The sequence below is a fragment of the Scyliorhinus torazame genome, chromosome 1 (genome assembly GCF_047496885.1).
Source record: "Scyliorhinus torazame isolate Kashiwa2021f chromosome 1, sScyTor2.1, whole genome shotgun sequence".
In the NCBI taxonomy this organism is placed as follows: domain Eukaryota; kingdom Metazoa; phylum Chordata; class Chondrichthyes; order Carcharhiniformes; family Scyliorhinidae; genus Scyliorhinus; species Scyliorhinus torazame.
Genome location: NC_092707.1, coordinates 148,397,517 through 148,423,725, shown reverse-complemented (window position 1 = coordinate 148,423,725; position 26,209 = coordinate 148,397,517). Strand labels below are relative to the sequence as shown.

General features: G+C 49.6%; 1 protein-coding gene across 4 annotated transcripts in view; it reads right to left on the bottom strand.

Annotated features, from left to right (window-relative positions):
- Positions 1-26,209, bottom strand: part of LOC140414727 (uncharacterized) — a 147,110-nt gene that overhangs the window by 37,817 nt on the left and 83,084 nt on the right. For all 4 annotated transcript variants that reach the window (XM_072501001.1, XM_072501003.1, XM_072501002.1 and 1 more), the window contains 3 exons: positions 10,312-10,474; positions 6,966-7,207; positions 4,116-4,247 (listed from right to left, as the gene is read on the bottom strand). In XM_072501001.1, coding sequence (XP_072357102.1) covers positions 4,116-4,247; positions 6,966-7,207; positions 10,312-10,474 — 537 coding nt within the window. The remainder of the gene's footprint in view (positions 1-4,115; positions 4,248-6,965; positions 7,208-10,311; positions 10,475-26,209) is intronic.

Here is a 26,209-nt window from a genome sequence, read left to right as displayed (position 1 = left end):
GGCTGAAGCTGCACATTTTTCAAAATGCCTGAGAGCAGAAAACTAGTCAGAGGCCGAAGTGTGCTCCAGGCTCATTTTGAAACAGCAGTTGGGGAGGAAATCCTGAACTTGGAGGGAAATTCTCAAAGTTTTAAGAGCATTGGCAGATCAAGCTTTACATGAGTGCTGGTGTGTTTTCTACAATTGTATACTCAATGAGGTGGGCCACCTGGCCCACATGGATTGGATTCAAAGATTTGCAGATGTAGTAACTGTGTAATAGGAGAGTTTCAAAGAGGAAATGGTTTTATTACAAAATAGTCTGTGGAGGAATGGAAGGAAATCTAAAGCTGGAGCACCCTGTATGGTTAAAGTCGGGACATAAAGAGGAGGAGGCTTCGGTAGAGGAGCTGAAGGGCAAGTGGGAGGAGGAGTTGGGAGAGGAGATCGAAGAGGGTCTGTGGGCTGATGCCCTGAGTAGGGTTAATTCCTCTTCCTCATGTGCCAGGCTCAGCCTTACAGTTTAAGGTTATTCACAGAACGCATATGACAGGGTCGAGGTTGAGTAAGTTCTTTGGGATGGAGGACAGGTGCGGGAGGGGCTCGGGAAGCCCGGCGAATCACGGCCACATGTTCTGGTCGTGCCCGGCACTGGATGGGTTCTGGAGGGGTTTCGCGAAGACTATGTCCAAGGTGGTGAAAGTCCAGGTCAAGCCAAGTTGGGGGCTGGCATTATTTGGGGTGGCGGACGAGCCGGGAGTGCAGGAGGCGAAAGAGGCCGGCATTCTGGCCTTTGCGTCCCTGGTAGCCCGGCGGAGGATCTTGCTTATATGGAAGGACGTGAAGCCCCCCAGTGTGGAAGCCTGGATCAATGACATGGCAGGGTTGATTAAGCTGGAGAGGATAAAGTTTGCCTTGAGAGGGTCTGCGCAGGGGTTCTTCAGGCGGTGGCAACCGTGCCTAGACTATCTCGTGGAGTGTTAGAATGAGGCAGTCAGCAGCAGCAGCAACCCAGGGAGGGAGGGGTCTCTTTCGGGTGGGGGGGGCTCTCTTTCTCGTGGGGGGTAGTTGGGCGGGCAGGGGAGTTTTTTTTTCCCTAGGGGTACTTGTAAAAAGCATATGGGAGGGTTATTATGTGCGGGAGAAACCCATTGTATAAGTTCTGTATTATGTTTGATTGATATGTTTATGTTTTGTTCTGTTTTTTTCTCTTTCCCGTTTCTGTTACGGGGGGGGGGGGGGTTTAATTGGTTGAAAATTTTTGTTGGAAAAACTTTGAATAAACATATATTTTTTAAAAAGACGGGACATAAAATGAATTTGGAAAGGTAGTTTATGATAAAGGTCAACTTCATAAATTAGTAAAGAATTGAGTTGAATACAAGAACCACAGGTGAGAAATGAAAACTTCTTTTTCTTTATTCTTTCATGGGATGTGAGCATCACTGGCAAGGCCAACATTTCTTGTCCATTCCTAATTGACCCCGAGTATCTCACTTTCAGAGACTTTGCCGTGGGTCTGGAGTCACATATCTATGTCAGACCACGTAAGATCATAGGTCATAGAATTTACAGTGCAGAAGGAGGCCATTCGACCCAGCGAGTCTTCAGTGGCCCTTGGAAAGAGCACCCTCCTCAAGCTCATTTATGAAGGCAAGGGGCATTGCTGAGATATTAATTGAGCATGTGCATCTATCTTCACAAAAGAAGATGCTGCCAATGTTAAATAAAAGAGGTATTGGTGCAATTGGATAAGATACCGACAGATAAACAAAAAGTACTGAAATATTTGGCAGTGCTCAGAGTAGAAAAGTCTCCTGACTGGAAAGGAGATACTCAAGGTTATTGAAGGAAGTCAGGGTAGAAATTGCACAATCATCAAATTCTTAGATATGGCAATGGTGTCAGAGGAGTGGCAAAATGCACAAAGGTAGAGAGACCAAATCCTGCAATTACAGGCCAATTAGCTTAACATCAGTGGTGGCAAACGTTTAGTGATAATAATGAGACAATTTAACAATTGTAAAAACATGGGTCAATAAATGAAAGCCAACACAGGTTTAATAAAGACAAATTGTGTTTGACTAACTTGATTGAGCTCCTTGGAGAAGTGGGGTGAGGTGATGTTTGGAGAGGTGAGATGAGGAAAGCGCAGTTGATCATTGAATCTTCAGTGCAGAAGGATGCCAATCGGCCCATCGAGCCTACACCGGCCCCTGAAAGAGCACCCTACCTAAGCCCATCGTTGGGGGCCTGGAGAATCGCTCGCGGGCCACCTCTCACGATTTTCCGGGCCATGCGGGGCCCGCTGCAATTGCGCGGTTTTCGGGAGTTCAGAGGTTCGTGAAACGGTGTTGGAACGGCGTCATGGGCCGTTCAACGTAAACACCTATTCTCCGAGCCGCCGTGGGCTCGGAGAATCCCACCCCCTGATGGAAATTATGTACAGGCCACCTAGCAGCAGTCAGGATGTGGGGCAGAAAATAAATCAGGAGATTGAGAAAGCATGTAAAAAAGGCAATATCACAATAATCATGGGGGACTTCAATGTGCAGGTGGACTGTTCCTGCCCAAGGCCAATGGACTTCCTCCGCAAAGAGACAGTAGAGTACCCCGGGGCCCCAGAAAACACACTACAGAGGACCTGATTGGCACAAGCAGCGAGAAGGGGGGCTCTGTGGGAAAATATATGGACAGCTACTGGACAGGGCTCGAACACCACTGGATGCGACCAGACAAAAATGGGAGGACGAACTGGGGACAGAGGTAGGATGGGGACTCTGGAGCGAAGCACTGAGCAGGGTGAACTCCACCTCCTCCTGCACAAGGCTAAGCCTAATGCAGCTCAAAGTGGTGCACAGAGCGCACCTGACCAGAACCCGAATGAGCAGGTTCTTTCCGGAGCTGGCAGACAAATGTGAGCGGTGCCAGAGTGGCCCGGTCAACCACACCCACATGTTTTGGGCTTGTCCCAAGCTTGCTGGGTTCTGGACAGCCTTCTCCGAGGCAATGTCCAAGGTTGTGGGGGTGAGGGTGAGGCCATGCCCAATAGTGGCAATCTTCGGAGTATCGGAGCAGCCAGAGTTACACATGGGGAAGGAGGCCAACGCCCTAGCTTTCGCTTCCCTAATCGCGCGCCGGAGAATCCTGCTCGGCTGGCGATCGGCAGCACCACCCACAGCTGCAGACTGGCTCGCTGACCTCTCAGAATTTCTCCACCTGGAGAAGATTAAGTACGCCATCCGAGGGTCAGAGGAAGGCTTGGGGGCAGTTCATCGGCCTGTTCCTAAACCTATTTGAGGCCAGCAACGAGGAGTAAGCTAGGGAAAAAAAAAAGATGAGGAACGAAAGGACTGCGCAACCCGGGGTGGGGGTGGGGGCGGGTGCCATAGACCGATCCAGAGGGCAACAAAATGTACATAGAGTTAGTTAAATGAAGGACAAAACAAATCTCTCTGTAAAATGAAGTAAATTAGCGCGGGCAAGAAAAGTGTAATGTACATACACAACTGTTTATAAACATGAGAAAAGCCAATAAAAAAAGATTTTCTTTTCAAAATAGTTGCAAGGATGAAAGCGGCAACGGCAGACCAGTCAGTTTGACTTCAGTGGTAGGGAAACATCTGGAAACTATAGTTTGGGACAAAATCAATCGTCACTTTGACAAGTGCAGGATAATTAAGGAAAGACAGCAAGGATTCATTTGGAGAAAATCATGTTTCACCAATCTGCTGGACTTTTACAAGGAGGTAACAGAGAAGGTTGCTAAGGGCAATGCCGTTGATGTGGTGCATATTGATTTTCAAAAGGCATTTGAAACAATGCCACATAACAGACTTCTGAGCAAGATTCTAACTCATGGAATAAAAGGGAAAGTAGGGACTTGGGTAAAAAAAAATTGGCTGAGTGACAAATCCTTCAATGTCATTGGATGTAATCTGCTAATCATCATTACCTTCTAGAATCAGCTTTTACTGTACCATTCACAGAATGTGGGTGTCGCTGGCTAGGCCAGCATTTCCTACCCATCTCTCATTGCCCTTGAGAAGGAGATGGTGAGATGCCTTCTTCAACTGCTGCAGTCAATGTTCCCCATGAACCTGATCAATGCTCCAACTAAACAAAAGTGTCAGTACCTCTGGAGTGATGAAAAATGAAGTTCCTGCAATTTCCACATTACCGATACGTAATTTATACCAGGAGTTTCGATTAATGACAACTTGTTTCTTAAGCATTCGTTTGTGGTCATTCAGCATTTTGTCCAATTCCTAATGAGAAAAGTACAACATTTAGATAAAATACATATAAAAATAAATACCACTCACACACCACACACCTGTATATATATAATATTTATACACACACACACACACTCGCGCACGCGCGGATAGTCAAGAGATCTATATTCCTCGAGCTGCGCTCCGAAAGCTAGTGATTCGAAACAAACTTGTGGGTCTTTAACCTGGTGTTGTAAGACTTCTTACTAGTGGGTAAGAGAGTTTGGTTTCAGATGGAGACGGTGGTGACGGATCGGGAGGGCAGATACATTATAGTGACGGGTGCTTTGGAGGGGAGATTGGTGGTGTAGGTTAGCGTGTAGCCCCTTGATTGGGGTGACGTAGGGTTTATGAAGAGGATGTTGGCTGCCACAGCTAGGCTAGACACGCACCAGCTAATTTTAGGTGGGGACATAAACACTGTGTTGCATCTGAAGATAATAATAATCCTTATTATTGTCACAAGTAGGCGTACATCACGCCTGTTCGGGTACACGGAGGGAGAATTCAGAATGTCCAATTCACCTAACAAGCACGTCTTTCGGGACTTGTGGGAGGAAACCGGAGCACCCGGAAGAAATTCACGCCGACACAGGAAGAACGTGCAGACTCCACACAGACAGTGACTCAAGCCGGAATCGAACCTGGGATCCTGGCGCTGTGAAGCAACAGTGCTAACCACTGTGCTACCATGCTGCCCGATGGATTGGTTTAGGCCACTTTGGGTGGGGGGGGGGGGATGCGCGAAGATGTTGGCAGAGTTTATGAAGGAGATGGGGGGCAAAAGGGCAGTTCTCAAATCCAGGAGTTAGAGAGTATTTCTTTTTTCGCCTGTGCATAATGTATTTCGAGGATTGATTTCTTTATTATGCAGAGGTCGTTGTTGTCGGGGTTGAGGAAAGTGGAATACTGAGCGATTGTCATTTTGGATCGTGCTCTGCATTTGATGGATGTGATCCTTGAGAAGGGGCCTGCAAAGAGGTCGGCGTGGAGGTTGGATGGGGGGCTGCTTGCAGACCTGAGTTTCTGTGCAAGGATGGGGAAAGTGATTGATGATTATGTGGGCAATAAGAATGGGGTGGTCTCACTGTTGGTGGTTTGGGAGGTGCTGGTGAGGGGCGAGATCGTCTTGTTTAAGGTGCAGGTGGATAGGGAGGCAAGAGAGGAGCGGCAGCGGCTGGTAGGTGAAATCTTGGAAGTTGATGGGAAGTATGCTTACCAGTCTTTTTACCAAAGGTATTTCTCATGGGGGTGGAGCGGTTGAATTAGTCACTTTTTTGGCAGGTAAGATAGCGAGGATTCAGAAGACGGTGCTTCAGAGAGGGCGACAGACGGAGGGTTTGACTCTTTCGAATCGGTTGTATTATTTTTGGGCAGTGAACGCCGACATCGTGGGGGCTGGGGTAGGGAGCCAGAGACAATGTTGGTGAGGATGGAGGCAGGCTCTTGTAAGGGTCAGGTTTGCGGCTGTTGGCAACGGCGCCACTTCCTTTTGCCCCAGGGAAATACTCGCATAGTCGGTGGTGGTGGTCACACTGAAGATATGGAGGCAGTTTTAACAGCATTTTAAGTTGTAGACAGGGTCAAAGCTGATGTTGGTCCGAGAGAACCATCTGTTTGAGCCAGCAAGGCTGAATGTTAGGTTTCGGGGTTGCGAGGAGCGGGGTGTGACGGAAATGAAAGACTGATTTTTGGAAGGGCGGTTTGCAAGTTTGGAGGAGCTAATGGAGAGGTTTGGGATCCGCGAAGGGAGGCCTGTCACTATACGCATGTGCAGAACTTTGCAAGGACGGTTTTCCTGATGTTTTCGGTGACACCGCCCTCTTTATTGTTGGGGGGGTTGTCGGTTAAGGGGTTGGAGGGAGGGATCAACTTGGCGATTTATGGGAGGACTTTAGAGAAGGATATGGTGTCGCCGGAGGGGTTAAGGCCAAGTGGGAGGAGGAGCTGGGGCTGGCGCTGGAGGAGAGGTTGTGGTGTGAATTGTTGCAGATAGTGAATGCCTCAACCTCGTGTGTGAGTCTGGGCTTATTCCAGTTAAAGGCGGTGCACATCTGACGAGGTTGAGGATGAGCCAGTTGTTTGAGGGGGTGGAGGACATTTGCGAACGGTGTGGGAGAGGTTCAGCCAACCATGTACATATGTTCTGGTCCTGCCTGAAGCTGGAGACATTTTGGAGGTCGTTTTTCAGCACCATGTCGGCAATCCTGCATGTAGACTTGCAGCCCAGTTCCCTGGGGGCCATATTTGGGGTGTCAGACCTGCTGGAGCTGCAGACGTGAGCTGGGCAGATGTTTTAGCCTTGGCCTTGCTGATTGCTCGCAGGCGGGTCTGTTGGGGTGGGAGGGCGGCTTCTCCGCCCTGTGCCTCTGTATGGCTTGGGGACTGATGGAGTTTCTGTATTTGGAGATTATGTTTGCTTTGAGGGGGGGCGATTGTGGGGTTCCACAAGAGATGGGGTCTATTTATTCTACACTTTAAAGTGTTGGTTACCATCAGCTGCGAAGGGGAAGTGGGGTTCCTTCGCATTATTGGAGTGTTGGTGGAGTGTTGGCTGGTGAAGTGGGGGGTGGGTTTCTGTTGTTCTTGTACTTTTTGGATTGCTTTGTATGTATAAATGTTAGAATATCAAAAAACAAATAAAATATTTTTTTTAAATCACCCTGCTGAATAACACTTCTAAATGAAAGGGTGGCAATATACAAGTACCTGTAACAGTGATCTACGTCTGGGAACTAACACCACTTTGAGTGTTAGCCTGAAATCAACATAGGAGCGGCCAACTGGCTTGTAGAGTAGAAAATAGGCTTTATGAGATGTCACATTTTGAAGTAGCTTCTCCAGGACCCCAAAAGGTGAGCAAGAATTCACCAGCACCACAGCGTGAGTTTCAGTTACAGCAAGAGGCACAAGCAGTTCCAGATTTACATCCTTAATATGTCCGATTCTAACTATTACAAAATAAATTGAGAAAATGTAAATATTTGCATGCCCTTTTAATATATACTGCCAATATTACACTATAATTATTTTAGGGTCCTATATTAAAAATAAATCTTAATCTAATCAACATGGGCTCAAATTCCCCAAATTCTACAATGATTGAAAGTAAATTATTAGTCTCCCTCAGAAAGATCACAGGACCGTTCCCGTGGAAAATGATAAGTATCACTCAGGCACTCACGCATTTATGAAGTTGCTGCTGAGGTACATTGTTCAATCAGAGAAGTGGGAGCTTGTACATCTCGCACCCGGGCTCATCAGTGAGGGATATAATGGGGTTGCTAAGGAGATTCTGGGCATTTCCGGGGTACAAGTTGAATTTAAGGAAAAGCAAATATTTTGTGGTGTCTTCTCCAGGCACAGGGGGGAAAAGTGGGAGCTTTGCCATTCCAGGCAGCGACAATTCATTTTCGGTATTTGGGGGTGCAGGTGACACGGGCCTGGGCACAGCTTCATAAGCTCAATTTTACTAGCTTGGAGGGTGAAGGAGGACTTGTTGCGGTGGGATAGACACCAGCAGGCCGGGTGCAGGCATTGAAGATGAACATTCTGCCATAGTTCTTGTTTCAGTTTCAGTGTCTAACAGTCTTTTTACTGGTCATTTTTTAAGGGGATGGATAGGCTGGTCCTGTGGTTTGTTTGGGCAGGGAAGCTGGCTAGGATAAGGAAAGTGGTGTTCCAAAGGGGACGGCAGTCGGGGGGAGTTGGCCCTTCCAAACTTGTTATACTGTTACTGGGCGGCGAATCCCGAGATGGTCCAGAGCTGGGGTAGGGAGACGGAGGCAGCACAGCAGCACAGTGGTTAGCACTATGGCTTCACAGCGCTAGGGTTCCAGGTTCGATTCCCGGCTTGGGTTACTGTCTGTGCGGAATCTGCACGTTCTCCCCGTGTCTGTGTGGGTTTCCTCCGGGTGCTCCAGTTTCTTCCCACATGTCCCGAAAGACCTGCTGTTAGGTAATTTGGACATTCTGAATTCTCCCTCAGTGTACCCAAACTGGCGCCGGAGTTTGGTGACTAGGGGCTTTTCACCGTAACTTCATTGCAGTGTTAATGTAAGCCTACTTGTGACAATAAAGATTATTATTATTATTATTTATGGGTGCGGATGGGGGCAGGTCCCTGTAAAGGGTCGGGTTGCGGCTGCTGGCGACAGCACCTCTACTGTTCGCCCCAGGGAAGTCCGCGGGTAGTCCTGTGGTGGTAGACACGCTGAAGATTTGGAGGTAATTCCGACAGCACTTTAAGTTGAGGGCAGGCTCGAGGCTGATACCGATAAGAGGAGACCATGGGTTAGTGCCAGGTAGGATGGATGCGAGGTTCCGGGGATGGGAGGAGAAAGGGGTTAAGGAGATGAAGGATTTGTTTTTGGAGGGGCGGTTCGCAAGCTTGGAGAAGTTGAGGGTGAAGTTTGAGCTCCAGCACGAGGAGGGTTTCAGATATATGCAGGTGCAAAACTTTGCGAGAAAGATCTTCCTGAACCTTCCAGTGGCACCGCCCTCTTCTTTGCAGGAGGAGGTGTTTTTGTTTGTGTGGCTGGAGGGTGGGATTGTTTCGGCGATTTACGGTGAGATCATGGAGGAGGATAAGATGTCCGTGAAAGGGATTAAGGCCAAGGGGGAGGAGAAGCTAGGGATCACGTTCGGGGAGAGATTATAGTGCGAGGTGCTGCAGACGGTTAACGCCTCAATCGCGTGCGCAAGGCTGGGGTTGATTCAATTAAAAGTGGGGTATAGGGCACACTTAACGAAGGTGAGGATGAACCGGCTGTTTGAGGGGGTGGAAGATGGCTGCAAGTGGTGTGAGAGGGGCCCAGCTAATCATGTTTACATATCCTGGTGCTGCCTGAAGTTGGATACATTTCAGGGGCCTTTTTTCAGCACCATGTCTGAGGTTCTGCATGGGGGTTTAGAGTCTGGAGGCCATATTTGGGGTGTCAGACCGGCCAGAGTTGCAGACAGGTGCAGGGGGGAATGTCTTAGCCTTCGCCTTGTCGATTTCCCGCAGGAGGATCCTGTTGGGGTGGCTCCTCCCTGTGCCTCGGTGTGGCTGGGGGATCAAACGGAGTTCCAGTGTTTGGAGAAGGTGAATTTCTCTCTCAAAGGGGCAGATGAGGGTTTCCACAAGCAATGGGGTTTGTTTATCTTACACTTTGAGGATCTGTTGGCTGTAAAGGGGTAGGAGTAGCGGGTAGTTCGGGGGGAGGGGGGGGGGGGGGGAGGGGGGGTGTTTAGGTTGTGCTTATTTATTGTAAAAATGTAGAAAAGTTGAAGACAAATATTTTTCAAAAGAAGAGAAGTGGGAGCTTTCCTCTGTCCAAACACCCATAGCCCTCAACCTATGCACTTGTATACAGGAACCTTCAAGCTACAGTATTGCATGCTATTTATCCACTTTTTAAAAAAGAATTAAAGACTATGGGTGCGATTCAGCGGACTCTAAAGTTCTCCAAACGGCTTGTTAGCAGTACCGGTATGTTTCTCAATGGTTGCAGCACCGAGAAACATCCTGCTATCCAAAGGCACTATGCTGGTTTCCTTTGGCCTCAGGGAGGCCACTTTTGGAGTGATTCCTGCTGGCTAGTTTCAGCTTGCCAGCATGAATGGCTCCTCGCAGATCGGGGCCCAGTTTTCGAAGACTGCCTGTATCTCCCCGCACCTCCCCTGTGTTTTTGAGGCTCCCCCCTCAGCCCCAACCAACTTTGGGGACCCCTCATTATCCCCCTTTACCAGGCAAGGCGCCCCAGGGCTTGACCCCTGGCAGTGACGCCCAGACACAATGGCAGTCTAGGTTCCTGGGTACCAGGGAGAGTGTCAGGGTGCCACTGCAATTATGTTCATTTAAATATTCAGATCTGGGTCTCGCCCAGCTTGGGTGAGATCCAGATTTTGCCAGGTAGAACATGTGGGGCAACTTGCGTGATGTTCCGATTTGGGGTTTGCTTGCAATTCACCTGTTGCGCCCAGTTTACTGCCAGGCAAAACGGAGTTGCTGAATCGCGCCCCATGTGTTTTATTTATATTGATGGGATACATTCATATGACAACAGTATACCTGGGGAGAGCTCCAGCAAGTGCCGATACATCTGTGGCCAGGTTCTAACAATGCTGCTGTTGGTTTTGATCCAGTTGAAAATCTTGACTTCAATTGAAATGTCAGTAAAGATTAAATCTTCCAAAGAGTCGTATTCCCCCCTCGCCAGAAACTTGTACAACATCTAGAATCGCAATGGAAAAATTGTTTCGATCAATGAAATTACAGAGTGTAATGCCACACAAGACTGAATTAAATTACAAAAAGGTTATCAATGTCAAGATGGTAGAAAAAGGGTGGCACAGTAGCACAGTGGTTAGCACTGTTGCTTCATAGCGCCAGGGACCCGGGTTTGATACCCGGCTTGGGTCACTGTCTGTACAGAGTTTGCACGTTCGCCCAGTGTCTGCGTGGATTTTCTCCAGGCGCTCTGGTTTCCTCATACAAGTCCCGAAAGACGTGCTTGTTAGGTGAATTGGACATTCTGAATTCTCCCTCAGTGTACCCGAACAGGTGCCAGAGTGTGGCGACTAGGGGATTTTCACAGTAGCTTCATTGCAGTGTTAACGTAAGCCTCCTAGTGACACTAATAAAGATTTTTTTTTTAATGTTAATTTAGAGTACCCAATTCATTTTTCCCAATTAAGAGGCAATTTAGCGTGGCCAATCCACCTACCCTGCACATCTTTGGGTTATGGGGGTGAAACCCACGCAAACACGGGGAGAATGTGCAAACTCCACACAGACAGTGACCCATGGCCGGGATCGAACATGGGACCTCGGTGCCGTGAGACAGCAGTGCTAACCCACTGCGCCACCGTGCTGCCCTAATGATTATTATAATTTTCAGGTGGTAGAAATACCTCAATCCACAGATTGCCCAAATTAGACGATAGAAAAAGTCAGCCTGCGTTTCATATTGAGACAAACATTTGAAGCAGAGGAAGATATCGGGCTGTGGCGAGAGAGGGCAGTAGAATTTGTTTTCGATTGCTGAAGTATACATTCAGAACTGACACTTTCGGCCAAATAGTTTCCATCTGCGTCATAATGTCTGTGTTTCAAGACCACTGTTGCATATATTCCTCTGGAAATATGTGTTTGAGAAAGGACAGAACTGTGTTTCATCCAATGTTTTCCTTAGTTTTACAGCCTACAAACAGTCATTGACTGGGCCCACAGGAGGAATTTATGAGGTCTTGGAAATATGTTGGTGCCTGCAGAACTGTTTCCTGGATATTGTAGAGTTCAATTCTGTTTTTGGTTTGTAATTCTTGTGAAGTGCACTTATTACGATCCCAGACCAGACCCCAACAGTGGCTAGGGTACTGAACCAAAATCCCAATATTTTAATTTATTTTGTAAGACTGTGCGGAAAGAATACGTCACTCCAGGAGCGACTGCATAAAGAAATTGTATTTCAAAATAAAACGTTATTAACACAATATTAAACTCTTTCACATCCAAAAATAGCTTCCAATTATCCCTTAAACAATGCTACTAAATACAGTAAATACAATGGCCGGGATTCTCTGACCCCGCGGCGGGTCAGAGAATCCCTGGGGGGGGGGGACCCGAGAATCGCGCCCCGACGCTGGCTTCCCCATTCCCCCCGCCGATTCTCGGGCGCCCACGGGATTCCCGCTGTGCCGGTCGGGGGCCATTGACAGCGCCCCCCCCCGGCGATTCTCCGGGCCCTGATGGGCCGAGTGGCCGACAAGTTCGGCCGAGTCCCGCAGGCGTGGGTTACTCAGGTCCCACACGGCGGGACCTGGAAGGTGAGTCTGCGGGGGCTGTCCTGGAGGGGGAGCGGGGGAATCCGACACCGGGGGGGGGGGGCCCACGGTGGCCTGGTCCGCGATAGGGGCCTACCGATCGGCAGGCGGGCTGGTTCCGTGGGGGCCTACGTTCCTCCGCACCGGGCCCCTGTAGGGCTGCGCCATATTGCCCGGGGGCCGGCGCGGAGAAGGGTACCCCCACGCATGTATGGAAATAAGACGGCCGTAGCGCGCATGCGCGGAAATACGCCGGCCATAGCGCGCATGCGCAACTTGCGCCAGCTGTTCCACGCCAGCTGGAGCTGTGGGGACCACTCCAGCCCGACCTAGCCCCCGAGGAAGGGGAGCATTCCCCATTATTGGGGACCGTTGACGCCGGAATGGTTGGCGTCGCTTTTCATGCCAGCGTGGGTACATAACCCCATTATTGGAGAATCCTGCCCAATACCCTTACTAACTATCTCTATTCACAATTAAACAGCAAGAAAAGAAAAAAGATACAGCTCTCAATGGGTAATTTTGAGGAGTCATTATTAATAGGCTGAACATCTGATTCTCCATGCCTCTGTGATTCTCCAGCTCGGGATTCACGCAGGCGTGGATTGGTACAAGCATTTGCCAGCATGGCCTTGGTGCAGTGGAGCTCATGGTGGGCAAAGGTAGATGGCGTAAAGACCATAAGAGGGCCCCCCTCCCCCCCATATCCTGTCCAGCCCACCCCATCAGACCCCACACCAGAGACCCCCAGATCCACACCAGAGACCCCCATATCTAAGACCATAAGGCCTCCATGGTAGCACAGTGGTTAGCACAGTTGATTCACAGCTCCAGGGTCCCAGGTTCGATTCTTGGCTTGGGTCGCTGGTTTCCTCCCACAGTCCAAAGATGTGCAGGTTAGGTGGATTGGCCAAGATAAATTGCCCTTGGTGTCCAAAATGGTTAGGTGGGGTGAGGGGTTACTGGGTGGAGCTGTGGGCTTAAGTGGGGTGCTCTTTCCAAGGGCCGGTGCAGACCCGATGGGCCGTATGGCCTCCTTCTGCACCGCCTACCAGAAACCCCCAATATCAGAGGAGGTTTACAGCCTTATGATTTGGTTTTCACTTTCTATGAAGTTACTACTGCTGCTTTCTGGACTTGCTTGAGGCAACAGCTGTAAGGGATAGGTGAGTGTAAAAGCAGTGATTTATTTTTAATCGTTTCTGCCTGGACTGCTCTTTAGCTTCCAGGCTGGGGTGACATGATGGGGTTGGGAAGTTCTCTGAAATGAGGCAGTCCTCGCTATCTGGTCGCCTGCTCAAAGTGGCGGCCCGATAGTGGGACTTGCAATGGAACCTCTTGCGAACACCGCCATGTATAAATCTGCACGGCAAGGCAGAATGAATTGTCTCTGAGCACCAGTCCTAGCGCGAGCACAAACCAGAGACGATTCAGCTCCAGAGAATACAGTCTCCCAAATGGAGAATCTTGTTCAAGATGTTGTATCTATTAACAGTAAGGCTGTTTTCTTTTTTGTTACTAAAGTGCTTAATTCTGTGCTCAAGTTAAAGGTTGCTTTAATATAAAAGCAGTCTACTGGACTGTGTTATCACTCCTGTGGTGCAATAACATTTTCTCACAGTTTTATCAAATGCAAATACTTGGGATCAATCCGGGATTTTAACTAAAATTGGGGTTCTGGTCTGGACCCATAACAAGTATGTTTTCCCTTAGCGGTTTGCACTTTTGAAATAGACCAGGGGCGGGATTCTCCACTCCCGCGGCGAAATGCCCACGCCGTCGTGAACGGCGTCGAGGTTCACGGTGGCGTGAAACAGCCCCGGTCCCGAACGATTCAGGCCCCGACAATGGGCTAGGATCGGGGCCGCGTCATCTACACGCGCCAGGCCTTGTCGCCGCGTAAAGGCGGCGCCGCATAGATGACGCGGCCGGCGCCGCATAACTGGCGTCACCCGCGCATGCGTGGTTGCCGTCCTCTCTAAGTCCGCCCCGCAAGAAGATGGCGGACGGATTTTGCGGGGCCGCAGAAGGAAGGAGGTCCTCCTTCAGAGAGGACGGCCTGACGATCGGTGGGCACTGATCGCGGGCCACCCCACATTTGAGGTACCCCCCGGTGCAGGATCCCCCCCTCGCCCCCCCGCAGGCCACCCCCCCAGCGTTCACGCGCTGTTCCCGACGGCAGCGGCCAGGTGTGGACGGCGCCGGGGGGAACCCGCCGTTTTGGCCTGGCCGCTTGGCCCATCCGGGCCTGAGAATAGCGGGGGTGCCGCAGAATCGCCATTTTCGGTGTCTCCGGCGATTCTCCGGCCTGCGGAACTCGACCGGACCGTTCCCGTTGCTTGGGAGAATCGTGGGAGGGCGTCGGACCGGCGTCCCGGGAAATTTTGGCGGCCCAGGCGATTCTCCCAACCGGCGCGGGAGTGGAGAATCTCGCCCCATGTTTTTCAAATGACACTTTTAAACAAACCTTCCTCTCCGTTTATAAAAAAATTCTTAAAAGTTTTTCAATTTTACCAAATAGCAGAAAAAAATTTAATTTTTACAATTCCACAGATACAACATAGAAGAAAAAAATACTGAATAAAATATAATCCCACACAGCTCATGCCCGCCGCCCCCACTTCTCAACCTCCACTCCCCCCTAGCAACTGACGTTAATTAGTTCCTTGAACTATTCAAGAAAAGGCCACCATTTCCGGCAGAATCCCTCGACTGATCCCCTGACAATGCCACTGGGTGGGTTTGGTGACCTCCATCACAGCAGAACTCACCTCCAAGCAATCAACGAGATGAAGGCAAGAACATCCACCCATAGATGCCAGATGTGCTACCCTCCTCCGATCCCGCAAGCGACACCTCCGGGAATGTCAGGAAGGCTTTCCGTACAAAATTCCGAAGCTGGAGATATTGAAACGCATTCGACACCAAAAGCCGGTATTTCACCGTCAATTCCTGGCAAATTCCACAAACCTGGCGTCTAGCCTTGCCAGCTCAAACAGGTGGCTGGTACAAATAGAGGCCAACTCCCCTCCAGAACCCCTCCAGTGCCGGGCATGACCAAAACATATGGACATGGTTCGCCGGACTTCCTGAGCACCTCCTGCATCTGTCCTCCACCCCAAAGAACCTACTCAGCCTCGCCCCTGTCATATGCGCTCTATGAACCACCTTAAATTGTATCAGGCTATGCCTGGCACACGAGGAAGAGGAATTAACCCTACTTAGGGCATCAGCCCATAGCCCCTCCTCAATCTCCTCCCCCAACTCCTTTTCCCATTTACCCTTCAGCTCCTCTACCAAAGCCTCCCCCTCTTCTTTCATCTTCTGGTATATCGCCGACACCGTGCCCTCTCCGACCCATACATCCGAAATCACCCAATCTTGAATCCCCTGTGCCGGGAGTAGCGGAAATTCCCTCACCTGCCGCCTCACGAACGCCCTCACTTGCATGTACCTGAAAGCGTTTCCCGGGGGTAGCCCAAACTTCTCCTCCAGCGCCCCTAAGCTCGCAAACGTCCCGTCAATGAACAGGTCCCCCATTCTTCTGATCCCTGCCCGATGCCAGCTCTGAAACCCCCCGTCCATCCTTCCTGGGACAAACCGATGGCTGTCTCTAATCGGGGACCACACCGAGGCTCCTGTCGCACCCCTGTGCCATCTCCACTGCCCCCAGATCTTTAGCGTTGCCACCACCACCGGGCTCGTGGTGTACCTTGTCGGCGAGAGCGGCAGCGGTGCCGTCACCAGCACCCCCAGGCTCGTTCCCTTGCAGGACGCCATCTCCAACCTCTTCCACGCCGCCCTCCCTCTCCCTCCATCACCCACTTACAGATCATTGCCACGTTGGCTGCCCAATAGTAACCAGCCAAATTCGGCAGCGCCAACCCTCCTCTATCTCTGCTACGCTCCAGGAACCCCCTCCTTACCCGCGGGGTCTTGCTCGCCCACACAAATCCCATAATGCTCCTGCTTACCCTCTTAAAAAGAAGGCCTTAGTAATCACGATTGGGAGGCATTGGAATACAAAAAGAAATCTCGGGAGGACCACCATTTTAACTGACTGTACCCTACCCGCCAGCGAGAGTGGCAACATGTCCCACCTTTTAAAATCCTCCTCCATCTGTTCCACCAACCGCGACAAATTAAGTTTGTGCAGTGCCCTCCAGCTCCTAGCTACCTGAATCCCCAAGTATCGAAAGCTCCTTTCCGCCCTCCTCAACGGTAGGTCGTCCATCCCTCTTCCCTGGTCCCCCGGATGGATCACAAAGAGCTCACTCTTTCCACATTGAGCTTATAGCCCGAAAAGTCTCCAAACTCCCGTAGGATCTGCATTACCTCAACCATCCCCTCCACTGGATCCGTCACATACAGCAATAGGTCGTCTGCGTACAGCGACACTCGATGTTCCTCTCCCCCTCGAACCACCCCCTTCCATTTCCCCGACTCCCCAACGCCATGGCCAAAGGTTCAATTACTAATGCGAACAGCAGAGGGGACAGGGGGCACCCCTGCCTCGTCCCTCGATACAGCCGGAAATACTCTGACCTCCGCCGGTTCGTGACCACACTCGCCACCGGGGCTTTATACAGGAGCTTAACCCAACTGATAAACCCTCTCCCGAACCCAAACCTCCTCAACACTTCCCAGAGATACTCCCACACTACCCGATCGAAGGCCTTATCCGCGTCCATGGCTGTCACTATCTCCGCTTCTCCCTCCACCGATGGCATCATTATCACATTTAGGAGCCTTCGCACATTAGTATTTAACTGCCTACCCTTTACGAATCCCGTCTGGTGCTCGTGAATCACCCCCGGGACACAGTCCTCAATCCTCATGGCCAACATTTTTGCCAGCAACTTAGCGTCTACATTAAGGAGCGAGATCGGTCTATACGACCCACATTGCAGTGGGTCCTTATCCCGCTTCAAGATCAAAGAGATCGTAGCCTCCGAAATTGTCGGGGGCAGGGTCCCCCCCCTCCCTTGATTAATTGAAGGTCCTTACCAGCAACGGGGCTAACAGGTCTACATACTTCCTGTAGAACTCCACCGGGAACCCATCCGGCCCCGGGGCCTTCCCTGCCTGCATGCTCCCCAGTCCTTTAACCAGCTCCTCCACCCCAATTGGCGCCCCCAAACCAGCCACCTCCTGCACCTCCACCCTTGGGAACCACAACTGATCCAAGAATCGCCGCATCCCCTCTTTTCCCCCTGGGGGCTGGGACCTATACAGTTCCTCGTAAAATACCTTAAAAGCCTGTGTCGGTCCTGATAAGTGACCCACAGTCGCGCAGGCTGCAGCATGCCGAACCTGACTCTTTTTATGCAGCACCAGGACCCGGTGAGCCCCTTCCAGCTCCAGGGGGGTCGGAGAGGCCTCCGCACCCATCAGCGAATGGAGCATCGTACTCACGTACGCCCCGGCATCAGTTCCCTCCACTCCTTCGGGAAGACCCAGAATCCGGAGGTTATTCCTCCTCGACCTGTTCTCCAGGACCTCAATTCTCTCGGCCCACCTCCTGTGCACCGCCTCGTGTGCCTCCATTTTTACCGTCAGGCCCAGGATCTCGTCCTCGTTGGTATTCACTTTATCATTCCCCTCACGAACCTCCACCGCCTGGGTCTTCTGGGTCTCCTTCAGCCCCTCGATCGCCAACAGCATCGGCGCCAGCACCTCCTTTTTCAGCACCTCCACACATCTCATGAGGAACTCCTGCTGGTCTGGCCCCCACGCTGCTCGCTCTCCGCCCTCCGCCATCTTGCCTTTTTCCCCTCGTTTTCGTCTCTGCTCGAGGGCCTCTTTCCTCATCGCTCCACCGCTGATCTCTGCCATATATTGTGAGGAGGGACCTCACTGCACCTTCCCACACGGGATTAAATCGAAAAAAGTTCCGTTGGGGCTCCTCTAGAGAGCCCGAAAGTCCGTTGTCGCGGGAGGTGCCGAAACGTGCGGCTTAGCTCCGCATCGCCGCAACCGGAAGTCTTCCCCCCACCACACTTCTGCTCGCTAGCTAAAAACTTTGCTGTGAGCGAGGTAGCCCCGACTCAGGGTGAATATTAAGGAACAAGAAAAGAAGTTCCCCAGCCTATCCCTGTTACATATATATTAAAAAAACAAAATCAAAACCCCTGCAATGTTCAAATTCCCATCAGGGACCATGTATTTCCATTGCTATTACCTTAGCCATGACCCCCTACCCACATTGGTCCCCCAGCCTCCTCCATACAACATACCCAAAACCCAAATAACAACAAATACAAACAGTATACAAAAAAAATCCCAAACAAACGCATTCACAACCATGGCAGTTCTCACAGGACCATTTTAACGGAGTCCAAGTCTGTGTTCTTTAGCAAAGGTCTCCGCCTCCTCCGACGTACCAGAAAAAGTGGTCTTTTGGCCCGAATGTGACCCGGAGCCTCGCTGGGTGCGCCACCCTGAACCTCACTCCACTGTGGTATAGCGCTGCCTTCGCCTTACTAAAGGTCGCCCACCTTTTCGCCAACTCTGCTCCGACAACTTGGTATACCTGGATGGTGCTCCCTTCCCATCTCGAGTCTCTGTTCTCTTTGGCCCACTTCAGAACCCTGTCCTCTCGGAAGCTGTGGAATCTAACAACCACTGCCTGTGGTGGCTCATTCACCTGAGGCTTCTGCTAGAGAGTTCGGTGGGCCCTATACAACTCTGAGGGGACATCTGTCCACCCCTCCATTCCCACCCTATCCTCCCCAGCTTCCCAAACATCTGAGAAAAACACTCATTCGTACCCTCTGTCCCCTCCAGCAACGGCATAATTCTGAGGTTTTGTCTCCTTGACCTGCTCTCCAGTGCATCCACTTTTGCCTTCAGAATCTTGTTTCTTTCCCTCACCAACGAGATCTCAGCCTCCAGCGAGGTGATTTGATTGCTGTGCCTTGACAAGGTATACTCCACCTCTCCTTGCTCCTTTACAGCCTCAGAGATTTTCTCCACCTTCTCCCGAATCAAACCAAATACCTCCTCAATCAGTTTTTTGAGGGTTTCCATCATCCCTTGTCTTGTTTCTTGCAGTTTCCCAAACTACTTCTCAAACTCTGAGGCCAGTACCCCCGCCAGCATATCTGCCATGATAGGAATGGCTGTACCTGCTGGAGCTGACACTGCCATCTTCTTTCCTGGCGGGCCACATGGACTCCCCAAACCCATCAAATGGTTTCCATTCAAACCTTTCTTTCCACGGGCTTTTAAAAAATTTTCGACATTATTTCGTCGACGGATTCACTAACCTTTAAATGGGTCGGGTTTGTTCACCAAAATTCCCCGGCATCCGGGCAAAAAGGACCAAAAAAAAAACAAGTACCCTGGCGGGAGCTACCAAGTGTGCAATCTTTTCCTACATACCGCCACTGGAAGTCTCCTTCCTCTCCGCCTTTAACACTAATAATGATCTTGATGCTTTTAGCTTAGAAGATTTCTTCTTTGTAGGAATTATTGAGAAGTTCCACGCAACTGTTAATGATACTTCCAATCCACAAATGGTACAATCTATTAACACGAAATCCGAATGGAACACACTGTTACAAGTCAATGGTTCCGAGATTGTCTTCAAGTTGGACACTGGAGCTTCTGTGAATTTGATAAACACTCAAGATTTATCGCAACTTAGTCATTATCCTAAGATACAGAAAACTGACCGCCAATTGCGTGAATACAATGGTAACACGATTACTTCATTAGGATCATGCTATCTCTTAGTCACAAATCACGACACTGTGATATCCTTATGGTTCAGGATTGTTGAAGCCAATAGATCTTCACTAGATAGATCTTCGGTGCACAAGCCTGTCAGGATTTACACGTTGTGAAAAGAATCCATAGCACCAGCTAGGGTTTCTCTAAACTGGATGCAGTTGGATGACACAAGCAAGAAATTGTGTACGTTCAACACAGTTTGGTCATTACTGTTTTAACAGAATGCCATTTGGCATAATTTCAGCATCTGAGGTCTTTCATCGTGCCATGGAACACATGACAGAAGGCATAGATGGAGTCCGAGTGTATGTTGATGACATCATCGTATGGTCACCTACGCGTGAAGAGCATAATGCAAGACTATTGCAAGTCTTCCAGAGAATACACAAATTTGGGTTGAAACTAAATCGATCTAACTGCAACTTTGGTATCTCCACATTAAAATTCCTGGGTGAACAAATTTCGGAACATGGTGTGCAACCAGACGACGGTGAGATTGCTGCCATTCAGAAGGTGACAGTCCCAGAGGACAAGAAAGCAGTGTTGAGATTCCTAGGCATGGTAAATTTCCTTGGAAAATTCATACTCAACCTCGCTTCAAGAACTCCAGCTTTGCATAACCTTATCAAGAAAACCACATCATTCTCGTGGACTGAAGAGCACAGCACAGAATGGCTGCACTCAAGTCAGCATTGACTATCGCACCTATCCTTTCCTTCTTTGATCCTGGACGAGAAACGAAGATTTCCACAGGTGCAAGTCAGAATGGAATTGGGGCAATCCTACTTCAAAGAGATGATGATTCTTTGTGGACACCTGTCGCATTTGCATCGTGATCAATGACTACCACTGAGCAAAGGTATGCTCAGATAGAAAAAGTGTGTTTAGACTTACTTACTGGAATTCTACAATTTCATGACTACGTCTATGGACTACCAATGTTCACGGTCGAAACAGATCCCCGAATATTAGTACACATCATTCACAAAGATTTGAATGACATGACTCCAAGACTACAATGCATCTTCATGAAGTTAAGACGGTACAATTTTCAACTTGTCTACATTCCAGGTAAAGATCTTTAATAGCTGATGCATTATCTCGTTCTACCAACACAGAAGAACAACCAGAGATCGTTCAACAGATTGAAGCTCAAGTGCAGCTTCTAGCTGGAACTCTTCCAGTTTCTGATTAAAAACTCAAGCTCATCAGAGATGAGACAAACAAAGATGAAATGTTGCAACGTGTCATCAATCATATAAAAAATGGTTGGCCGAAAGGACATTGTTCGAAATTCAGAAACATTCAATCTGACCTCACTGTTGTAGATGGTTTTCTTTTCTTTTTAAAAAAAAATATATTTATTAAAGTTTTTTAACACAATTTTTCTCCCTTACAAACAATAACCCCCACCCCGGTAACAAAAAAAAAAAGAGAAATTGCGCAGAGCAAGATATATATACATGGCAAATTGATATATTTACACAGCTTTGTACACTGGCCCTCACCCGTACGTGCCAGTTTCCCCAACCCTTCATGTTATCTCTTGCTCATCCACCCTCCCAGGCAGTCCCCCCTCTCCCACCCCCCTCCCAGGATGTCGCCCCCCCCCCCCCAAGGTTGCTGCTGCTGCTGACCGACCTTCCTCTAACGCTCCGCGAGATAGTCTAGGAACGGTTGCCACCGCCTGTAAAACCCCTGCACACACCCTCTCAAGGCGAACTTAATCCTCTCCAACTTTATGAACCCAGCCATATCATTTATCCAGGCCTCCAGGCTGGGGGGCTTCACCTCCTTCCACATTAGCAAGATCCTTCGCCGGGCTACTAGGGACGCAAAGGCCAGAATGCCGGCCGTAGATGGTTTTCTATTTAGTCACGATCGTATTGTTATTCCTATGACACTAAGACCCATGATACTACAAAAAATACATGAAGGTCATGTAGGCATAGAGAAATGCAAACACAGAGCGAGACAGGCAGTATATTGGCCAGGAATAAATAAGGACATAACAAATCAAATTTTAGAATGTGAGACCTGCCAGCTTAATCAATCGACGCAGAGTAAAGAAAAACCTGAGAAGACTCCATGGTCGACGGTTGGCATAGATCTTTTTCACTTTCATGGTCGTGATTATACACGTACCCCACATACAAACACCTTTGACAAGCATGAATCTAAATATAGGTTTTACCCTTCCAGGCACAGGAACATTAAATTAAACCCACTTAAAACTATACCTTATTTCTAATGTTTGCCATTGCAAATCTAATTCCTTTAAAAATACCTTTGTTTTCCTAACAATCTTGACTTGGAACTCTATTGCTGTTCCTTCATTGTCGCTCAGTCAAAACCCTGACACTTCCTCCTTAAAAGTGATGTGGGTGTTCCCACAACCTAGACTGCAGCGGTTCAAGAGGGCTGCAACAGAGGGGCCACAGAAGTTCAAGGGCAATTGGGGATGGGCAATTACCGCTGGCTTAGCCTGCGATATCCACACCCCATGAATGAATATAAAATATACGGTATTAAAAAGTTGTCAAATACATATAAAATACAGCTCCATATATAACATGGTAAAATTTTACAGAACATATGCCAACACGGTGACTTCCTGTGACGACATGGAGGTGGAGGTCAGTCATTGGGAAGCTCTTGCTCGAGGTTTTGGTTTTTTGGACTTTAATGCCCAATCCTGGGGCAAATTTTGTAATAATCCGGTATAGGAAGATATTAGATAGGGGCGTGATGTCAAAGGCCCAGAAGAAGAGGAGCAGAAAGAAAGGGACGAACAAAAATACATTGTCAAGTGAGTCGATGTCTCAGGTGGGAAAAAAGATAGCGGGAGAAGGATGTGGCACCATTCCCCTCATGGTGGAATCTCTGATCGAGGTGATGTCTGGAGAATTTGAAAGGCTGTTCGCCAAACATATGGAGGTGATGCGAAGGGAAATGATGCCTGTGATGAAAACATGGGTGGTGGAGGCGATTGCCCTGGCAAAGGCAGCTGTGTCGAAGAATAAGCTGAGATAAGAGAGCCAGGAGAGATGCTGAAAGGGGTAGAGGAGGCGATGTCACAGCACAGCGACCAGATCACTTCGATGGGCGAGGAGTGGCGGAGGGTGGCGGAGGCGAATAAAGGGGCTTCAAGATAAGGTGGGGATCTGGAGAACAGGTCAAGGAGGCAAAATCTTCAGATTGTGGGTCTGTCAGAGGGGGTGGAGGACCCGAGGTCAACTGAATACTTCGCAAAGATGCTGGCGAAGTTGATGGGGAAGGGGGAAGAACCCTCCTAATACGAGCTGGACAGGGCACATCGGTCACTCAGATCGATGCCGAAAGCAAATGAGCCGCCAAGAGCAGTCATACTTCACCTCCACAAGTATTATACCAAGGAAAAGGTCCTAAATTGGGCGAAGTGAAGGCAAGAAGTGAAGTGGGAGGGTGCTGGTATACGAATATACCAAGATTTGACGGTGGAATTGGCGGGAAGGCGGGCGGCTTTCAGACGAGTGAAGGCAGCTCTCTACAATAAAGGTTTGTGGTTTGGAGTGGCCTATCCCACGAATTTGAGGGTGAGGTACAACTCGAAGGATCTCTACTTCGGAACAGTGGAGGCAGTGGAGGCGTTCGTGAAGACCGAAGGATTGGGACTGAAATGAGAGATGGGACTGGAAATGAGATCTGGACTGAGGGGATGGGGGCTGTCTTTGTTTTTCTTTTATGGTGTTTTCCATTTCTATATTTGGTGGTAGGAATGTAGGGGTCTTGGGGTTGGTTGTATGTGGGAGGACAGTTTAGCTGTGTTCAGAGTTTGTTATAAGTACTTTGGCCTTGGGAGATACGTGCACTGGCATTGGTGGGTTGGAGGGTTTCCTTGGATTGGACTATGGAAGAGAGGATTGGAAAAAGGAGGGTTTGAGCAGAGGCCCCCGCACTAGCAAGCAGAGTTTGACTGGTGAATGGGAGTGTGGTGGGGGGAGGGGCCACAGTCATCGGAGCCTGGTCGTGCAGGTTTCAATGGGCCTGGGAGGTGTGAAGGGGGGGGATGATGCTGGGTGAGGGGTTGGTAAGGGGAAGTAGTTGGGGTTTTTTGGGGGGTGGGGGGGGTTCAACGGTAACAAAAAGATGGGGCATGTTAGACCTGAGAGGCAGGACCCGGGGTTATGATGATGGCAAATAGATAGGGCCAGGGTGCGGGAGGGGGGTGAGAGACCCCCAGTCAGAATAGTAACATGGAAGGTGAGGAGGTTAGGGGGACCAGTGATGAGATCAAAGTTTTTCACACATTTGAAGAACTTAAAGATTGATGCAGTGATGCTACAAGAGACACATCTGAGGGTGAAAGACTAGGTGAGGCTTAACGGGGGACTAGGAGGTGTAGATACATGGAGGTTCCTACACCCAGAGATACAGGAGTATTCTTTTTTCTCCCCAGTACTCAAGAATTGACTTCTTTGTGGTGGGAAAAGCGCTATTGGCTGGGATTCAGAGATTAGTGTACTCCGCAATCGTGATTTCTGATCATGACCCACACTGGATAGATTTGGTACTGGAAAAGGGGGTAGCTCAGAGGCCGGGGTGGAGAATGGATGTGGGGTTATTAGTGGACCGGAGCTTCTGTGAGAAGATCGGGAAGATGATCGAGGAGTATGTGGTGTTTAATTGTACGGGTGGTCTGGGAGACGTTGAAGGCAGTGGTAAGGGGGGAGGTGATTTTGTTTGAGGCCAAGGTAGTCAGGGTGGAGAGGGAAAAATGCCAAAGACTGATAGAGGAGCTTTTGGAGGTAGTTGGGAGGTATGCTGAGGGTACGGACCAGGGTCTCCTGGTTAAGTGGACGGAGCTACAAGCAAGGTTCGATCAACTGTCCACGGGGAAAGCAGTATGTCAGCTGAGAAAGGCGAAGTGGGCAGTATATGAGTATGGGGAGAAGGCAGTACACATGCTGACCGGCCAACTCCGGAGGGAGGCAGCGGAGAAGGACGTAGGTGGTTACAGAATAAGACGGGGAAGTTGGTGGTGGCTCTGAAGCAGATTAATGAAGTATTTGAAGAATTTTATAGAGACCTATGTAGGTCGGATCCACCAGAGGAGGAAAGGGTGATGAGGGAGTTCTTAGATGGATTGGGAGAGGAGGATAGGGTGAGCTTGGAGGAGCCGGTGAGGATGCAAGAGGTAAAGGAGGCAATTGGGAGGATGCAGGCAGGGAAGGTGACAGGGCCCGATGGGTTCCCAGCCAAATTTTATAAGGAATTGAAAGACAAGCTGGCTCCGCTGATGGCGGGCACGATTGAAGACGCGATGGACAGAGGTGTCTTTTTGCAGACGATGGGGTAGGCTTCCATCTTGTTACTGCTACACAGCTAAAGAAAGATAAGGACCCACTGGTGTGTGGGTCGTATAGACCCATTTCTCTGCTAAATGTAGATGCCAAAATATTGGCAAAGGTTGGGGCAGCACGGGGAGCAGTGGGTAGCACTGCAGCCTCACGGCGCCGAGGTCCCAGGTTCGATCCCGGCTCTGGGTCACTGTCCGTGTGGAGTTTGCACATTCTCCCCATCTCTGCGTGGGTTTCGTCCCCACAACCCAAAGATGTGCAGGTTAGGTGGATTGGCCACGCTAAATTGCCCCTTAATTGGAAAAAATGAATTGGGTACTCTAAATTTTTTTTAAAATATTGGCAAAGGTTGAGGGGTGTCTCCCGAAGGTGATTGGGGAAGATTAGACGGGGTTCGTGAAGTGAAGGTGGTTGTTCTCGAACACGAGGAAGTTGCTAAATGTGGTCCTCTCTCCAGCAGAGAGAAGGGAGATGGAAGTGGTGGCGGCTCTGGACACAGAGAAGGTGTTTGATCGGGTGGAATGGGGTTATAGGGCAGCACGGTAGCATGGTGGTTAGCACAATTGCTTCACAGCTCCAGAGTCCCAGGTTCGATTCCCGGCTTGGGTCACTGTCTGTGCGGAGTCTGCACGTTCTCCCCATGTGTCCGTGGGTTTCCTCCGGGTGCTCCGGATTCCTCCCACAGTCCAAAGATGTGCAGGTTACGTGGATTGGTCATGCTAAAATTGCCCTTAGTGTCCAAAATTGCCCTTAGTGTTGGGTCGGGTTACTGGGTTATGGGGATAGGGTGGAGGTGTGGGATTGGGTAGGGTGCTCTTTCAAAGAGCCGGTGCAGACTCGATGGGCCGAATGGCCTCCTTCTGCATTGTAAATTCTATGATCTGATGGCGTACTGGAGAGGTTTGTCATTGGGCCGAAGTTTGGGGCATGGGTGCAGCTGCTATATAAGGAACCAAGGGCAAGTGTGCGCACGAACAATTTGAACTCGGGGTATTTTGCAATACATCGGGGCACAAGGCAGGAGTGCCCTATGTCACCCCCTCTGTTGCACTAGCTATAGAGTCCTTGGTC